This window comes from Callorhinus ursinus, unplaced genomic scaffold (genome assembly GCF_003265705.2).
Source record: "Callorhinus ursinus isolate GAN/ISIS: 27379988/994484 unplaced genomic scaffold, GSC_fseal_2.0 scaffold1, whole genome shotgun sequence".
NCBI lineage: Eukaryota > Metazoa > Chordata > Mammalia > Carnivora > Otariidae > Callorhinus > Callorhinus ursinus.
In genome coordinates, this window is record NW_027397063.1 from 128,552,535 (window position 1) to 128,569,412 (window position 16,878).

General features: G+C 34.8%; 1 protein-coding gene across 3 annotated transcripts in view; it reads left to right on the forward strand.

Annotated features, from left to right (window-relative positions):
• The window catches only part of LOC112832326 (ubiquitin-conjugating enzyme E2 E2), a 371,486-nt gene that overhangs the window by 12,726 nt on the left and 341,882 nt on the right, over nt 1-16,878 (forward strand). For 2 of the 3 annotated variants that reach the window (XM_073900866.1, XM_025882951.2), the window contains exon 3: nt 3,977-4,027. The exons of the other annotated variant lie outside the window; for it this stretch is intronic. In XM_073900866.1, the coding sequence (XP_073756967.1) occupies nt 3,977-4,027 (51 nt within the window). The remainder of the gene's footprint in view (nt 1-3,976; nt 4,028-16,878) is intronic. 3 annotated transcript variants of the gene reach the window in all.

A 16,878-nucleotide genomic window follows, 5' to 3' on the forward strand; every position in this document is an offset into this window, starting at 1 on the left:
GTAGACTCCACGCCCAGCATGGAGCCCAACGTAGAGCCAAACTCATGACTGTGAGATCGAGATGTGAGCTGAGATCAGGAGTCTGACGGAGTCTTTTGTACTGACTTAACCTTCTTGGTTCTAAATGTACATATAGAAACCTCTTAATATTTCTGAAATCAGGATGCATCTTACAGTTGATGTGCAAAATCATTTAAATGATGGTATCCTAAAAAAGCACAGATATATAGTTTATATCACCATTCAGAATTAAACTTTAGGCTTATTTGCAATGACTCTGTTTTCTAGGTTAATTCAGATACTACTTTGACATTTATATATTTATTTTTAAAGATTTTATTTATTTGAGAGAGAGAGCCACCTACTTAACCTGTTGAGCCACCAAAGTGCCCCTGATTTATCAATTTTTTAAACCAAAAGGGACAGTGTAAGCATGGAGCACGATGAGTTATTTGAAAATCCCAAAGAAATTCTGTTAAAAAACTTTCTTTGACAGTTTAAGCTTGCTGTTTTGAATGGCTATTTTTTTGGTCTTCTTGGTTTAAAAACAATTCATAGTTGTTATTCATGTTTCTAGTAACTAAGCACTGCAGAGACATTTTTAATGGAAAGCAACATTTTTCTGTCCAAATACCTTCCCTATCCCAGTTTTATTCCCTTGAAGCAAACTCTTTTACCCCTCTCTGATTTTAGTCCTTCTGTTGGTGTTTCTGCATAACTCTAAATTATATACAGTACTTACAGCTATTTGTTGAATTGTTTTTGTTTTTGAAGATTTTATTTATTTGACAGAGAGAGAGTGAGAGCAGGAACACAAGCAGGGGGAGTGGGAGAGGGAGAAGTAGGCTTCCCGCCCAGCAGGGAGCCCGATGCGGGGCTCGATCCCAGGACCCCGGGATCATGACCTGAGCTGAAGGCAGATGCTTAACGACTGAGCCACCCAGGCACCCTATTTGTTGAATTTTTAACTTAAATAATATCTTTTGACTCTCTGCTACGAAATTTGAGGATGTAGCTTGTTTACCTACTCTTCTTTCCGTTTCCCTCCTCCCAGTTAATAATAGTTACATTAAAAAAGGAGTAGTGGTTGTCTTTCATAACTAAATAAAATATTTAAGCCACTATTTCTTACTCTTTCAGTTTTTTTTCTTTCTTCTTCTTTTCAAAGATTTTATTTATTTATTTGACAGAGAGACACAGCCAGAGAGGGAACACAAGCAGGGGGAGTGGGAGAGGGAGAAGCAGGCTTCCCGCCAAGCAGGGAGCCCGCCCGATGCGGGGCTCGATCCCAGGACTCTGGGATCATGACCTGAGCTGAAGGCAGATGCTTAATGACTGAGCCACACAGGCTCCCCCTTATTCTTTCAATTTTCAACAGTATTTCTTGGTTCCCTACTTTGTAAAATGGGGATATTAATACCTTCATTCTGCCTCCATCTTCTCAAACTGGTTTCAGTTTGGTACACTTAATTTTACACCTTGAAGGTTAGTAATATTTACATTGCATAGCACAGCTACAATGCATCTTCTTTGTGTTGTCAGTAAGTAAACGACCAATAAATTGCCAGTGCTTTTACTATAACTAAATATTCAGTGCCAGATCAAACAGAATTTTAGGATTAGATTTCCTACAGGTCCAATATCTTGATCTCTAGAATACCCAACGAGTCATAACATTAGGCCAAATAGATCAAATCTCTCTTTTCTTCCCCTTAACATTGGTTACTTGATTAAAAAAGTTTTACATTTTAGTTTCCTTCATATTTGGTCTATGGTTTTCTTACACAGGTGTTTTTCTTCTGGGATTTCTGGTTGTCTTTTTCTCCCCACCTCCCTTCAATAATGTGTCTTTATTATATTCTTAAGCACTCTGCAGTCCCCTCTTGTCTGTCTCAACCTGTTTAATTTACACCTGTCTGCTTTGTCTTCCAGAAGTACACTGAAATTCTCATTTCCTTCTCTTTGCTGTTTATTCCTTTTTGCACTTTCGGTATTTTGCCTCCCTGCTCCTTCCTGCCTGCCCCAAGTGGGATCTTGAAGGAGGGGGAGGTGAATGTGTGTGTGCTCAGTTTGCTATCATTAACCTGGACTTACTTGGTTAGTTTTGAAGTACCTGTTTTAGACTTCTGTATGAAATTCATAAAGGGTGTTCGCCAGTATCAGATGTTTGAGATTTCTCATTTAATTATGGACTGCATATACTTTTAAAAAAAAGATCTGTTTATTTGAGAGAGAGAGAGACCGTGCGCCTTAGCCTGTGTGCGGTTTGGGGAGGGGCAGCAGGAAAGAATCTTCAAGCAGACTCCTCAGTGAGCATGGAGCCCTATATGGGCTTGATCCCAAGACCCACGAGATCATGACCTGAGCCGAAACCAAGAGTCTGACGTTTAACTGACTGAGCTACCCAGTTGGCCCTGGGCTGTATATACTTTATGTGCATGTGAACACATCACAGAATCCGAATTAGAAGGAATCATGATTTAAAGATGAAACAAATCCTAGTTAACCTCTTCATTTTATAGAATGGAAAATAAACCTCTTTATTTTATAGGACAGAAAATTGAGGCTGAGGGAGAGGATGCAGATGTGAGCAGTCTTTTTATCAAGAACTCTCAATTAATGGTAGAGCAGAATTAAAATGAAAGTTTTTTTGGTTTTGAATTTATTAGTCTTGCTCAGCTTTGTAATGCCTCCCCAACCTTGAATCACATGGCTTAGAAAAGTGAAAATTATGTTAGTAGCATGCAGTTCCTTTAGGAATTTGAAGCCAATCCTCTTGGAGGAGTCATGCTGTTTCTGTATTTTTGTTTGTTGTATTGAAAAAGATGTGAAATGAAATTCTTTGAGAGTAAATGTTTTTGTTCAGATTCTTATTTTTTAAGGTACTTTAGTTACCTGTCATCCATTTACCGTCACAGTAATTACCAGATAGCAGGTATCCAGTTAGCAAATCCTCATATTTAAAAAGCAAAGGAGAAGAAGTGGTTTTGAGAATTTTTTTTGTATTTGCTTTAACAAAGCCTATGTTTAATAATGCATGAATGATAGTTAAGAGATTGCTTAGTCTCAAACAATGTAGCACTGTTAGCCTTTGTATATGTATATAAGGGGTTGGGTGCAGTTAAAAGTCAAAGTAAAAAAAAAACAGGACAAAAGCAGATTTTTAAAAAAGTTCTTTTTGCAATGCAATGACATTAAGATGATTATCCCCATATTATTAGGATAGTTCTTGCAAAAGGAATAGTGTCAGATTGGAAAGTCTCAATCTGCTCCAACCTAGAGGCATCAGGGAGGAATACCATGTATATTTGGATAGCAGTTTCAGGTGTTGGAATGAGATCCTGGTAATTCTTTCTTTACCAGTTGATTGGATCACTCAGAATGCTTGGATTCAACTTAATAATCTTTCTGTCTTATGTGGAGGTGTTCTAGTGCAAATCAGAAGTTGGAATGATCCATAAATAATGTGACAAAAGTATCTAATTTACATTAGAAATTTTGGTTATTATCAGTGGTTCAGAGAAATTTTTTTTTTTTAAAGATTTATTTATTTGAGAGAGAGAGAATGTGGGCGAGCGGTGCAGAGGGGCAGAGGGAGAGAGAGAGAAGCAGACTCCCTGCTGAGCACAGAGCAGGGCATGGGGCTTGAGCTCACAACCCTGGGATCATGACTTGAGCCAAGAGTTCGACTGTTAACCGACTGAGCCACCCAGGTGTCCTGGTTAGATGAAGTTTTTAGTGTTTTTCTACAGGCTGCATGTACTGATAATGGGCAATCTTTTTACCCTTTGTAGGTGCATTGCCAAAATCAAGGCAGAAGTTATGGCTTGGTTATTATAATATATGATGATTTATATAGTGTTAGTATTTCAAAAAAAAGAATATAAATGGGAAATATTTGTGTAAAAGTATAACATTTTAGTGAACTACTAAGACAGTGAAGACATTTTAACATAACTTTGTCTTTATTTTAAAGAATTCAGAAGGAACTTGCAGAGATTACGTTGGACCCTCCTCCCAACTGTAGGTAAGTACTTACGGATTTTTATTTATTTGTATCTTTTGCACAAGGTATAATTGAACCGTTGGTCTGATGTACAACTCTTGTAATTTGATTAGTAAAATATTGTAGTTTGAATTTAAATGACTGTGGAGGACGGTTATTGTTTCTGTGCAGAAATGGAATACTTATCAAGTCTGTTTGTAGAGGTATAGTGGGGTTGCCAAACAGAGTAATGCAATAACAATAAGATAATGAAATTATAGAGTAACAAATACAATTATCTTTCAGTGGAATAGGTGTTGGGGCCTTAAATGATTTCTTTAATGATAGAATAATAGTGTGGCTAAAATATTTGCTATTTGATAATTCACTTGTTACTTTGTTGGAAATTGATTTTTAAAAGTACTGGAACATTAAACTGTTTTTTCATGGTTTACATTATTTCTTGGCTGTAGCTAAGTTTAAGAATGGGTGATTTGAGGCAGTGATGTTAAATTTAAAACTCTCTCCTTTATGACCGCATTCTTCAATTTTCTGGTCAGAGTTTATTTATAAGAAGTAATAGTGCTTGCCTGGAAATGATTAATGATATACAGGTAGATAGAGGAAGAGGAGAAAAATGACCTCCTACCTTATACTAGATCTTGGGTCTGATGCAGTAGTTGGAAGATTGGCTGTTGGTCTAATATAAAACATTTCTTTCTGTTTTGATATGAGGTCAGTGTTGGAACCCGGCCATCATGGAGTTTTCATAGTTTAAATTGGTAGTCTTGTGGATTGAAGGTGAGAGGGCAGATTACAGGAATATGTTGCTAATATTGAATGAAGGTAGAATTTATTGTTTGGTATGATTTCTGATTTTACTGATCTTATTTTTATGTGAAAGCAAAGGTAGCAACTCTACATATTAATGAAAGTGAGAATTTTGCACATGGCTATTTGATACTTGGCAAGTTGAAAACTGTTTTGTGTAGGAAAAGTTCTAATAAGGCTTTTTATGTTTGTGGTAAATCTAATGTTCTTTACATGAGAGTCTTATACAGTATATACCCTTGCAATAATAATCAAAGAATCTTTTATTCAAATACAACAAATATTTCTTTGTTAAGTAAAACTGTTTAACAGTAATACTTTTTGTCACACTTAAGACTGTTACATCAAAGACTTTTTCAGATGGTAAATCATTGGTCGCTTTGGTTGCCAATTCTTGGAAATGGATTGATTTTGGAAAAACTCCAGTTTGAATGAAACCTAAAATCTCTTGTTTCTTATGACAGTATTCATTTGAATGGTTTGAATCTTTTAAAAAAAATAGTTTTACCACATATATTATTTTTGTAATCTTTTTACAACTAAATTGATAAATATATGAACTTAGTTTATATACTTATTTGCTTAAATTTTGACAACAGATTACCGGCAAAATGAACTACTTTGTTTTAATGAGCTTGTTTAAGGCTCATTTTTAATAAATGAAATCCATGTACAATATTATGGGATGGTTAGACTGCAACTTTGTTATAAGATGTATTATTTTCTAATACATTAGTCTAATTTAGTTTTGACTTACTACAGATAATTTAGCTTGATTAAACCAGTGTGTTATAAACATGCGTGAAAACAAGTGTGAGGAAAGGAATTACATAATGGCAATTATTTAAATAAACTAAAATAATTAAACCAATTCTATTTAAAGTTAAAAAGAAAAGTTTATAATGTCTGAAATTTGGAGTTTTACTTTTTCATTAAGCCACAGTTAATGGTATCATTACTGGTCATGTAAACTCTTTATAAATGAAGCGTTTTAAAATGTGGATGTGACACATAATAAGCCCTTTGGTAAGTTTTAGGAAAGATACCTACTTTGTTGGTTTTTTCCCCCAGTTTTATTGAGATATAATTGATATATAACATTGTAGAAAGATACCTACTTTGGTTAATTTGCCTGCTTGTGGGAATTTGCAAGGAAATTCATTTAATGGTATGAAGATTGGGTAGTTAACAAGTTTGCTTTAGAAGCCAGGTTTGTGATTCAGTGGGTTTGGCTCCTTTTCTTGATCCCAGAATAGTTGATTGAACCAGATGAGGCAGAGATAAAGATCATATCCACCTTCATGTATGTGGTGCTCCCCTTTGGCAAGCGAAGGATCCTCTATGTTGTGGCTGATTGGGAAGTGGTGATTAGTTCTACAAGCCGTATGTACTTGTGCTACTTAATATAGATGTCAGTGTGATTGTTAAATGGATTACTGTGGCCTTTGGATTGTTTGGTGTCAAATATTTGATTGTGGTTTATAGTAAATCTGCCCATCTTTATTTCAGTGGGAATGTGGTTACTATCTTCAGAAAGAGAAGTTAGAGCGTAATTTTTGTTTGACTTATTTTTGGCAAAAAGTTAATAGTGCTTTTGTGGTTGATTTTTAAAAGTTCTGTGCTGCCTTCATCTGTGTCCTAATGACTTAATTTATAGAAATTAATGAATTAATTTATAGAAATATACTAAATTAAAGTTATCTGCCTAGTAGAGGGAGTCAAAATCACATTCCCCTAGTACTCTCTTTGTTATTACCTTTACCAGCACACAGGCCTCTCTAAATCCTGCCTTTTTGGTTGCCTGGGTAGTTGTTAGCTCACTATCACAGATAAGATTATGTATGAGGGAACATCTATGGGTTTACCTGTTTAGACAGATTGGAACAGGCATTTTATCTGTTATTGTCTCAGTGGGGGTGGTTGTGTGTCACATTCCACTTAGAGTGTGGTTTACCTTATTTTCTGGAAACTTAACAGACTAGTACAGCCCAGTTGTGTGTATTTGTCAGGTTAAAGATGGCATCTCTGAATTTTGGTGCATCTCCTATGTGATGCCCGGTTAAGCAATTCTTGGAATTATATGGGAGGAACTAGGATGTGTGTAAGTATTCTGTGAGTCTGTCATTTAGACATGGTGGGAATATAAAGGCTTTCTGAATTATATCATTCAGTGTAGATGGATATGTTTATGTAAGGCATTTTTAGGGGAACTGCTGTGGTATTGTTTAATTTTTTCTCTCAGGTTTTGAATGAATCTAAAATTTTTTTTAATCTAAATATTTTTAAAGCATTCACAAAATACTTTGATAATAGGTTGAATTATTTCTTCTTATGGGAAACATGCCTATATATCTTTCAATTTTCACTTTTTCTGTTGTCTTTAAGGTAAAAATGCAATAATACGGTTTTTTAAAAACTGGATTCAATTATCTTTGTGTTTTTTCCAATTACAGCCCGAGTTAATGTTTAAAAACAAAACTTTATGATACATCTAAGAAAAAAGTTTCTATTCATAAAATCAGAGGGTCTATAGGGCCATTGGCATAGAAAATTATATATAGTTTGGGTGAAATTGGTTGTATATTTAGAATATTTCCTGTAAGTAGTAGAATATATTTTGCTTGGTTTCAACTCTTAATGGTGGATAACATAATTGACCCATGACATTTGCAAAGGCTCTGTTCTGAGGTCTCTTCAGATCCGTAAATGTTTTCGTATTGCCAGCTGAATTGGAGTTACTGGACTAGAATTGCTCACTATTTCAGTTCCTTGCACACCAGCTTAGCTGGATGTAGCCAGGAAGATTCATGTTACATCCTTACAGAATCCTAATAGGTAAAATTGCTGCCTCTTGTAAATGACTGTATGTTGTGACTATCATGATTCTTCACAAATTGTCAAAAGCACAGATCTTGAATCTGTAAATGTGCTGATATGTTCATTTCCCTTTCCTTGATGCTAGAGGGAAACTGGGAGTTAGCTAGAAAAATCTCCAAATTAAAATTAAAACTTTTGTCATCTAAAGGGTAACTTGTTCTTTTGTATTGTAGGGAAACTAAATGCAAATTCTGTCATGATCTGTGTCCAGGTTTGTATTAACGGCATGAGAATGGAAATGACAGAGATCCTTACTACTTTTTGAAAGTATAGACTGATAAAATGACTCATTTAGCTTTTGATTTTTGATTTAGTAATTGAGAAGTATAAGGAGGAAATACTAAAAAAGATGTAGTTCAGTTATAAGAGCTGTTTTCACTTTTTATTGCTATGTTTCAATGATCTACTCACTGAACACAGGCTCTGCTTTACTTTAAAAAAAACTAATTGGCTTTATTGAGATGTAATTTAAAGCGTAAAATTCAGTGGCTTTTACTATATTCACGGAGTTGTCTAGCCATCACAATCAATTTTACAACATTTTGATCACCCCAAAAAGATACATCAAACCTTTTAACAGTCACTCCTTCCCATTTCCTCCCAGCTCTCCCAACTCTAAGCCCTAGGTATCAGTTTGTTCTGTCTCTTATGGAATTGCCTGTTCTGGACATTTTGTATTAATGGAATCATATAAGATGTGGTCTTTTATGACTAGCTTCTTTCATGAAGCATAATGTTTTCAAGGTTCGTCCATGTTGTAGTGTGCATCAGTACTTTTATCTTTTTGTCTCTGAGTAATATTCCATTGTGTGGATATACTACATTTTATTTATCCATTCATCAGTTGATGCACATTTGGGTTGTTTCCACTTTTTGGCTGTTATGAATAATGCTGCTGTGAACATTCGTGTACAAGATTTTGTGTGGACATATGTTTTCATTTTTGGGGGTTTATACCTAGGAGTAGAATTGTTGAGTCATAGAGTAACTACGTTTAACCTTTTGGGGAACTGCCAGACTTATTACAAAGTGACTGTACCATTTTACCTTCCTACCAGCAGTGTTTAAGAGTTCGTTTCTCCACAACCTTGGCAGTTGTTCTTGTCTGTCTTTTTGACGATAACCATCTTAGTAGGTATGGAGTGATATGTCTTTGTAGTTTTGATTTGCATTATCTTAATGAATATACTGATGATATTGACCATCTTTTCATATGCTTTTTGGCCACTTTTATATCTTTGGAGAAACGACTATTCAAATCTTTTGCCCATTTTTAAATTGAATTATTTGTCTTTATTGCTGAGTTGTAAGTGTTCTTTGTTTATTTTGGTTACAAGTCCTGTATAGGTATATGATTTGCAAATATTTTCTCCTAATCTGTGGGTAGTTTTTTTTTTTACTTTCTTAATAGTGATCTTTGAAGCAGAAAGTTTAAATTTTGTTGTAGTCTAATTTACCTGTTTTTTTCTTTTTGTTGTTTGTGTGTGTGGTGTTACTTCTAAGAAACCATTGCCTAATCCAGTACTACAGAGATGTACATGTATATTTTTCTTCTCATGGTTTTTTAGTTTTAGCTTTTTTATTTTGATCCTGATCCATTTTGTTTATGGTGTGAGGTAAAGGTCCACATTCATTTTTTGTGTGTGTGGATACCGTTATGTCAGCACCATCTGCTGAAAACACCACTGAATAGTCTTGACATCTTTGTTGAAAAATCAATGAATTATAAATGTGAAGGTTTATTTCTGAGCTCTAAATTTTATTCCATTGATCTGTATGTCTATACTTATGCCTGCCACTACCATATAGTCTTTCTTTTCTTTTTATTGACACAGAATCTTGATTATAGCTTTGCAGTAAGTTTTGAATCAGAAACTTTAAATTCTCTGATTTATTTTTCATTGTCTTCACTCATTAGCTAAGGTGTTCCCAGTATAGGAGAGGCCATGACTGGACATAAATCTAACCACTGTCTCACCTACTGTTGATGAGAGCCATTTAGTAGTGGAAATTGTATTTTCCAGATCTGACACAGTATGTAGGGAAATGTGTTTGTGTGGGTTAACATTTTTCAAAACTATACGACAGAATGAGAAGGCATTGAAAAAGAAATTGGGGATAGCGTTTATATAGGAGTGAACTCTGTAAAGAACCTCTAGTACAAAAATCTAATTATTGCCACTGATTGTTTTCCTTTTTTGGTTATTGTGGTAATATTTTTTATGGCATTTTAACTTTTCAAGGATTTTCATATATGATTGTCATTTTGTCTTGTAAATTACTCTCTGAGAATCCTGCAGTTAAGTAACTTGCTCAGAGTTGCACAACTAGTTGATTTGGATATAAATCCAGGTTTTCTACTCTTCCATCCTTTATTATTTTACATGTGTGACTAGATAGAAAAATACATTTAAAATTACATTTGTGGCTAGTCATTTGTGGCTCAGTAAAGAAAGAAAAAAATCAACATGCAAGGCAATCCAAAATATCATTTGTATTATGTTTGATTTGTATTCCTGAATTCCATGAGACAGTTTTTTGCCAAAACACTTTGAAAAGGAATTTTTTGAGTATAGTGATTTCTACCACTCTCCCTTGTGTGTATGTTTGTGGGTATACATATCTTAGTGTTAGTGTTATTATTATTACTGGCACTTTCTCAGGTAAAGAATTTCTTTACATTTGACAGTTCTTAACTCAGTGTTTGCAGATGTCTGCACTTTTAATGCCAAATTGGTTTTTCCCAGTTAGCCTGATTCTAGGTCACCTTCCCCTACAGTTTATTTTAGTATTTATTGAGGGCTTAATATTAGGTCTGTGCTAGGGCAAGTGTAGGCTACAATAAGATATCCCGGTATAGTTCCTAATCCTAAAAATTGGCTGTAACTAATTAAGAGATAAGACATATAGCTGCTTGGAGAACCAAGACTAAGGGAATGATGATACTCTTGGCAGAAACTGCCAATATCTGTGGCTTCTGCAAATCTTAAGATTGATAATGCTTTCCTCTTTACTTTGGTTGCCCAGAAGCTAATAGCCTTCTTTACTTTTTGACTTTAGTCGTTAACTGTGTTTTGTGTAGAAGTCTCAACTCTGATTGTATTTTATTTTCTTACCCTTTCCCCCCAACTGTTTTTGAAGTGTATCTTCATTTTGTACTTTTATACTACATAAATTTTTTAAGCCCCATCAGTCTTTTTGGAGTGAGGCTGATGATTAATAAATAAACACTATGAATAACTGAAAGGTGATGTCAGTGTGTATTGGTTAGCAGAAGGCTGGAATGCCTCTTTTGGGGAGTCATTAACATGATAAAATTTAGATATACATTGAGGACCTGTCTTATATAGGATACTGAATTATTCATATTCCTCTCTCCTTTCTTTAGTACAGATAATTGAGGAATATTTTTTATTTACTCTTAGGAGTTCTTGACTCCATTGCTGCAGTGTTGAGTGGTTTTGCATAGACTTTATTAAGACAAAAGTCTTTAATATTTCAGATGCATTAAATGGTTAGAACAGCTAAAGAATTGTTTGGAATAGTACCTGTGGGTTGGGTAGCCATAGAATTGGAGTATGTGTACAGTGTGACAGAATGAGAAAACATGGTCTTACCTTATATTCCATTGGCATTAAGAGTTTCAAGCTTGTTTATGTTTTCATTTCTGTACTTTTTATGATTTTAAAGGTGTTCTTCTTCCTTACTGCCAAAAATATATGTATGTTTTCTTTTTGCCTTTACCTTGAGGCTGACTTCACCTGGGGCATAGCCAACATAGAGCCTTAAGGTGCTGTTACTTCAGGTGTAATTGTTAGCTGTCATGTACCTTTACTTCAGGACTGAGCTGGGGAAGACATAACTACATAAAATCACCAGAAATTTTTTTACTTTCTTATTTTTTTTTACTTATTTCAGAATGTTAATTTTTAAAATACCTGCCTTTAACTATAGATTTTAAAATGTTTATTTTATAATAAAGAAAAATGTTGAGTGATAAAGTGAGTTTACCGCCCATTACTTGCTGTCTTTGATATTTTATTTCCTTTTTAAAAATTCTTTGCTGTTTTAAGAGCAGTACAAGAATGTGTCTGAAAAAACATATGTTAAATGATCACACTGGGATTATATTATAATTTATAAAAGGAACAGAACATTTTATCACTTATTTTATTTTGCCCAGTTTTAAGCTGGTTATTATTTCAGATTTATTACTTAAGCACTTTGATAGAAAGTGTCATATTACTTTCTGACATATGATATTTTAATTCACATTGCTGTTTTATCTTTTAAGTTGTCCTGAAAACTGTATTCTTTAGTGCACTCAGTGCATTTCTTTACAGTGATTATTACATTCATCAACTTAAATATCTTTTATCAACTAAGTGTTATTGCAAATAACAAGTACAATAGTTTTTTTGGTGTATTTTATTTTGAAAACAATGGAAATTTTGATTTTTAAATTTATGTTGTCAAAGTGTGTTTTTTGTTCATTTAGAACTTTTTATTAAGGATGTCTGCATAGTTTAGAGACTTACTGGGATGCTTTAAAGGTATAAGATATTTATTTATTTACTTACTTATTTGACAGAGAGAGTGACAGAGAGAGAGACAGCAAGAGAGGGGACGCAAGCAGGGGGAGTGGGAGAGGGAGAAGCAGGCTTCCCGCTGAGCAGGGGGATCATGACCTGAGCCGAAGGCAGACACTTAATGACTGAGCTGCCCAGGCGCCGCCCGAATTCATTTTCTATTCCAATACATAGAATGTAGAAACTCTCTCCCCTCTGACCTGTATGGAAGACGAAGCCTAGTAATAATGTGAAATGACCAAAAGGAGAGTCATAGCTCGCACATCAGAGCCAAGGTTCCTGCCTTGGCACCTGCTGTTCCCTCCAGCTAGAATCTAGCACTTTCCACTTCTACACCCACTGCACTGTTTTCATTTCTCCTGAGTTGTAAAATGTTGCAACTATTTTATCTATTTTACTCACTTGAGTGAGAATGCTCTCTTCAGTCTCTATATTTCAAATCCTAGCATTTAGTTGATGTTCATTGTACCCATATGTGAATAATTATACTAGGGAGCTAACAACTATTGAATGCTTCCAGTGTTGGAGGCTGTGTGTGGAATGGTTTACCTGCATTATCTCTTTTCATCTTTATGACTAACTTTGAGGTATCTACTACCTAGTATCTATTAGCTTTAGATGGTATTTTGTAAATGGGAAGAAAGGCTTAGAGAGATTAAGTAACTTGTCCAAGGTCACATAGTAAGTAAGTGGCAGAATTAGGATTTCAGTTTTGGCGTTTCTGACTTTAGAGGCCAACTGTTTTTGAGACTTTGCTAGGCAGGTCTTTCATTTGCAAAATAGATAGAGGTGAATCTGTCTAGAATAGCACTGCTCCAGTAGAACTTTTTCTATGATATAAGTGTTTTCTATCTGTGTTCAGTACAGTGGCTACTAGCCATATATGGCTGTTTAGTACTTGAAAGGTGGCTAATCTCACTTAGTAAATGAACTTCTAATTTTGCTTAATTTAAATTTAGATAGCTATATGTGATGAGTAACTATTGTATTACATACCACAGATCTAGAAAGACAAGAACTTCTCAAGCTTAAATTTATGCTTAATTTCCATTTTAGGTAAATTTTGACCTTTTTAAATTGTGCTTGTAGTTATGTAATTATACCACGTAAGTACTTGTCCCCCTTCTCTCCTTTCTTCCCACCAGCCACCATTGTATTTTAAGTGTCAAGGATTTTTAAATACTGCTATTTTTAGATCATCACATGTAGTTCCCATAGTTAAGTAAAAGGTCTTTATGAATATATTACAAAGTACTGGGTAAATATTTATTTTTAACTTTTTAACAAAATAAAAGCAATATTGCAAATTACTGTTTTTAGATGGATTCATAATATATTGAAACTGGAAAGCATATGTATGGTCTGGCATTCTCAAGCCCAGAGAGAAAGTGGCACCTCCCATGTGCAGTTTAACGAGAAAGCTGGGACTAGCATTCAGATCTGAGAGTTCACTGTGTTGCTTATTTCATTGATAGGATGGATATGTCTTATGGGCTCAGAAAATTTAGTTATAATTAATGCAAACAGGGAAAATGGAGAATTTTTATCCATGATTATGAAGTCCATTGGAAAGGTATTGGAGTTGTTTTGTCTGGAGAAGTGAGGGGGCCACCATAGCTGTGTTTCAACTGTTTTCAGAGCCATAAAATGGGGGAGAGATTAATTTTATTCTGTGTGATTATAGGGAGTAGAACTAGCACTGCTGTGTTAAATTAGAAGGAATCCATTTTCTTCTTGATAAAAAGGCTTCATCTTCAGTCAGAGCTGTCCAGAGAAATAACGGATGACTTTAGGAAGTAATACCTGCTTCATCTCTGGAGGAATTAAAAATGAATCTTTTTGCTTATTTCAGAGGGATTTTCAGGTATCAGATGTGAAATAGTATTAGAATGGTATTTCTCAGCTGCTGGACCCTAGACAAATGAAGTATATTTTTATCACCTTTATCCTCTTCACCTATGGATTGTGACTCATTTTCCCTCTCATTTTTGTCCTTTTGGAATATGTAGTGTGTGATTTATGCCGTTTATTGATATATTTAAAGCAGCTTATCTATTTGTTATCAGTTCCATATCTAAATTAGTAAGTGAGGCTTTTATTTTCTTCTTTACTCATAACTTTTAAATTTATACAAAAAGGACAATATACGAAGAACATGAGGAAATAAGAGCCTGGCATGGGGCTTAGGGACATAAATTAATATCCATTAGTTTGGTAGGTCCCAGATTATTACATGTTGTTTCATAAACACCACTTCTCAGACATAGTTAAATAAAAATATTACTGTTGATAAAGTTCTAATAAAAATTAAGTTAATCGTCTAATGCAAATTTCTTGAATAATTATTTGGTCAGTATACATACCTTCAAGACTGTGAAACTGTGTAACAAACTGGGATCCTCATGGTTTCCCCCTCTTTCCTTTGGTTCTGAAAAAATATTTTCATCCTTAGAAATTGAAAAAGGATTAATGAAGAAAATTTGTGGGTTTTTTGGGGTTGTGTTTTCCTAATGTAACTATTCTATGAGCTAGTAAATCTTAGGATTAAAAGAAAATTCAAAGTTTTAAAGATTTCAAATGACAGAGTACACTAAAAAAACTACCATTGCTCTTTATATATACATGTGGACTGCCTGTTTCATTTATGACCACTGATTGAGACATTCATTTTAAAACTTTGGTCCAGTAGTATGAAAAGATGACTGTCATGTCTGTAGGTAGGGCAAAATTCTGTGGCCTAATGCATCAGAGCAGAATGTGCCGGGACCTGCATCCAAGTGGTGAACTGAAAGAAGGTGACAAATTCAACTGCAAGTGCTGGAGGATAATCCTTGCCTGAAGCTAGGACAAAGTTTCTGAGGAGTGGCAAAACTGCTTATTGTTTTCAGCAATTGACATTTCAGTATTAGGCTCAAGTTAGCAGGCAAATGGAGCAGTCTTTGGATTTCAGGTGGCTAAGTAGTGAGTAACGGGTTCTGCAGCAGGGGGACTTGTATTAATCTGAGCCTGCCACAGCAGGATGAGATGGCCTAGAATCTGGGAAAGTAGAACTGTAGGAGCTTGGGAGTTAACCGCCTTGAGTAGGGTAAGGCAGGATGGGATAGGAATAGTCTCTCTCAGTTCTTTTTGAGTTGACGCATTCTCCAATCTAAGATTAAAGATTTGCCCTTCCTGGCCAAGCCCTTGTGTATCACTTAAGTAAATATCTGGCAACAGCCTGGTTTATAAATGATACTAAACAGTGTTATGATCCTACTTTGCCAATAATTGGGATTTGAGGTAGAAGGGACAGACAAGTTTTTTTTTTAAAGAAATATTTTATTACCTTACAGAAATACAGTAATAGTAATTTTTTAAAAAGATTTTATTTATTTATTTGACAGAGAGACACAGCGAGAGAGGGAACACAAGCAGGGGAAGTGGGAGAGGGAGAAGCAGGCTTCCCACTGAGCAGGGAGCCCGATGTGGGGCTCGATCCCAGGACCCTGAGATCATGACCTGAGCCGAAGGCATACTCTTAACGACTGAACCACCCACGTGCCCCAGTAATAGTAATTTTTAATTCTAACAATGCATCCTTGATTTAATGACTAAAGAAGTTTCATTTTTATTTTATTTTTTTGTAATATGTATTTTTTAAATTTAAATTCAATTAATATATATTATTAGTTTCAGAGGTAGGGGTCAGTGATTCATCAGTCTTATATAATACCCAGTGCTCATTACATCATGTGCCCTCCTTAATGTCCATCACCCAGTTACCTCACCCCTCTACCCCCCTCCCCTGCAGCAACCCTCAGTTTGTTTCCTATGATTAAGAGTCTTTCTCTCCCTCTCTGGTTTCATCTTGTTTTGTTTTTTCCTCTCTTCCTCTGTTTTGTTTCTTAAATTCCACATGTCAGTGAGATCATATGATAATTGTCTTTCTCTGATTGACTTATTTCTCTTAGCATAGTACCCTCTAGTTCCATCCACGTCGTGGCAAATGGCAGGATTTCATTCCTTTTGATGGCTGAGTAATATTCCATTGTATATATAGACCACATCTTCTTTATCCATTCATTGGGACAGACAAGTTTTACGAGAGGACAAAATAATTATCTCTTACTATCCTGTTGCATTGTCAGATCCTTGAGAAATTTTTAGAGTTCTCATAATAGATATTTTGCCTTGGATGATTTCTTAATACACTGAAACAAATGCTTATGCACTTTGTTCTAAATTTGAATGGGTGTAAAGCACTTCTGGCACTATCCAAATGGCTTGGATTATCTCCAGGTGGCTTTAGTTATTGTAGTACCAAAAGAACCTCATTTTTGTAAGTTAGCTTTGCCTGAAAGGTAAAATGGACTCCAAATGCAGCATTGGAAGTAGTGTCTAATATTTATGTAGCAGACTTACTCTGTTCTTAATCCGTATTAATGGAAAATCAGTAAGTCACTATGTAGAGTGAGGTGAAAATAACATAGTATTTAAAAGCCATAGAATATGAATCACATGTATTCTGAATATATTATAATGGACAAAATGTTTTAAGTACTAAATTCAGGGTAGCCTCCTCAAATATGTAAATAAAGGTGTAATAAAACACAGTAA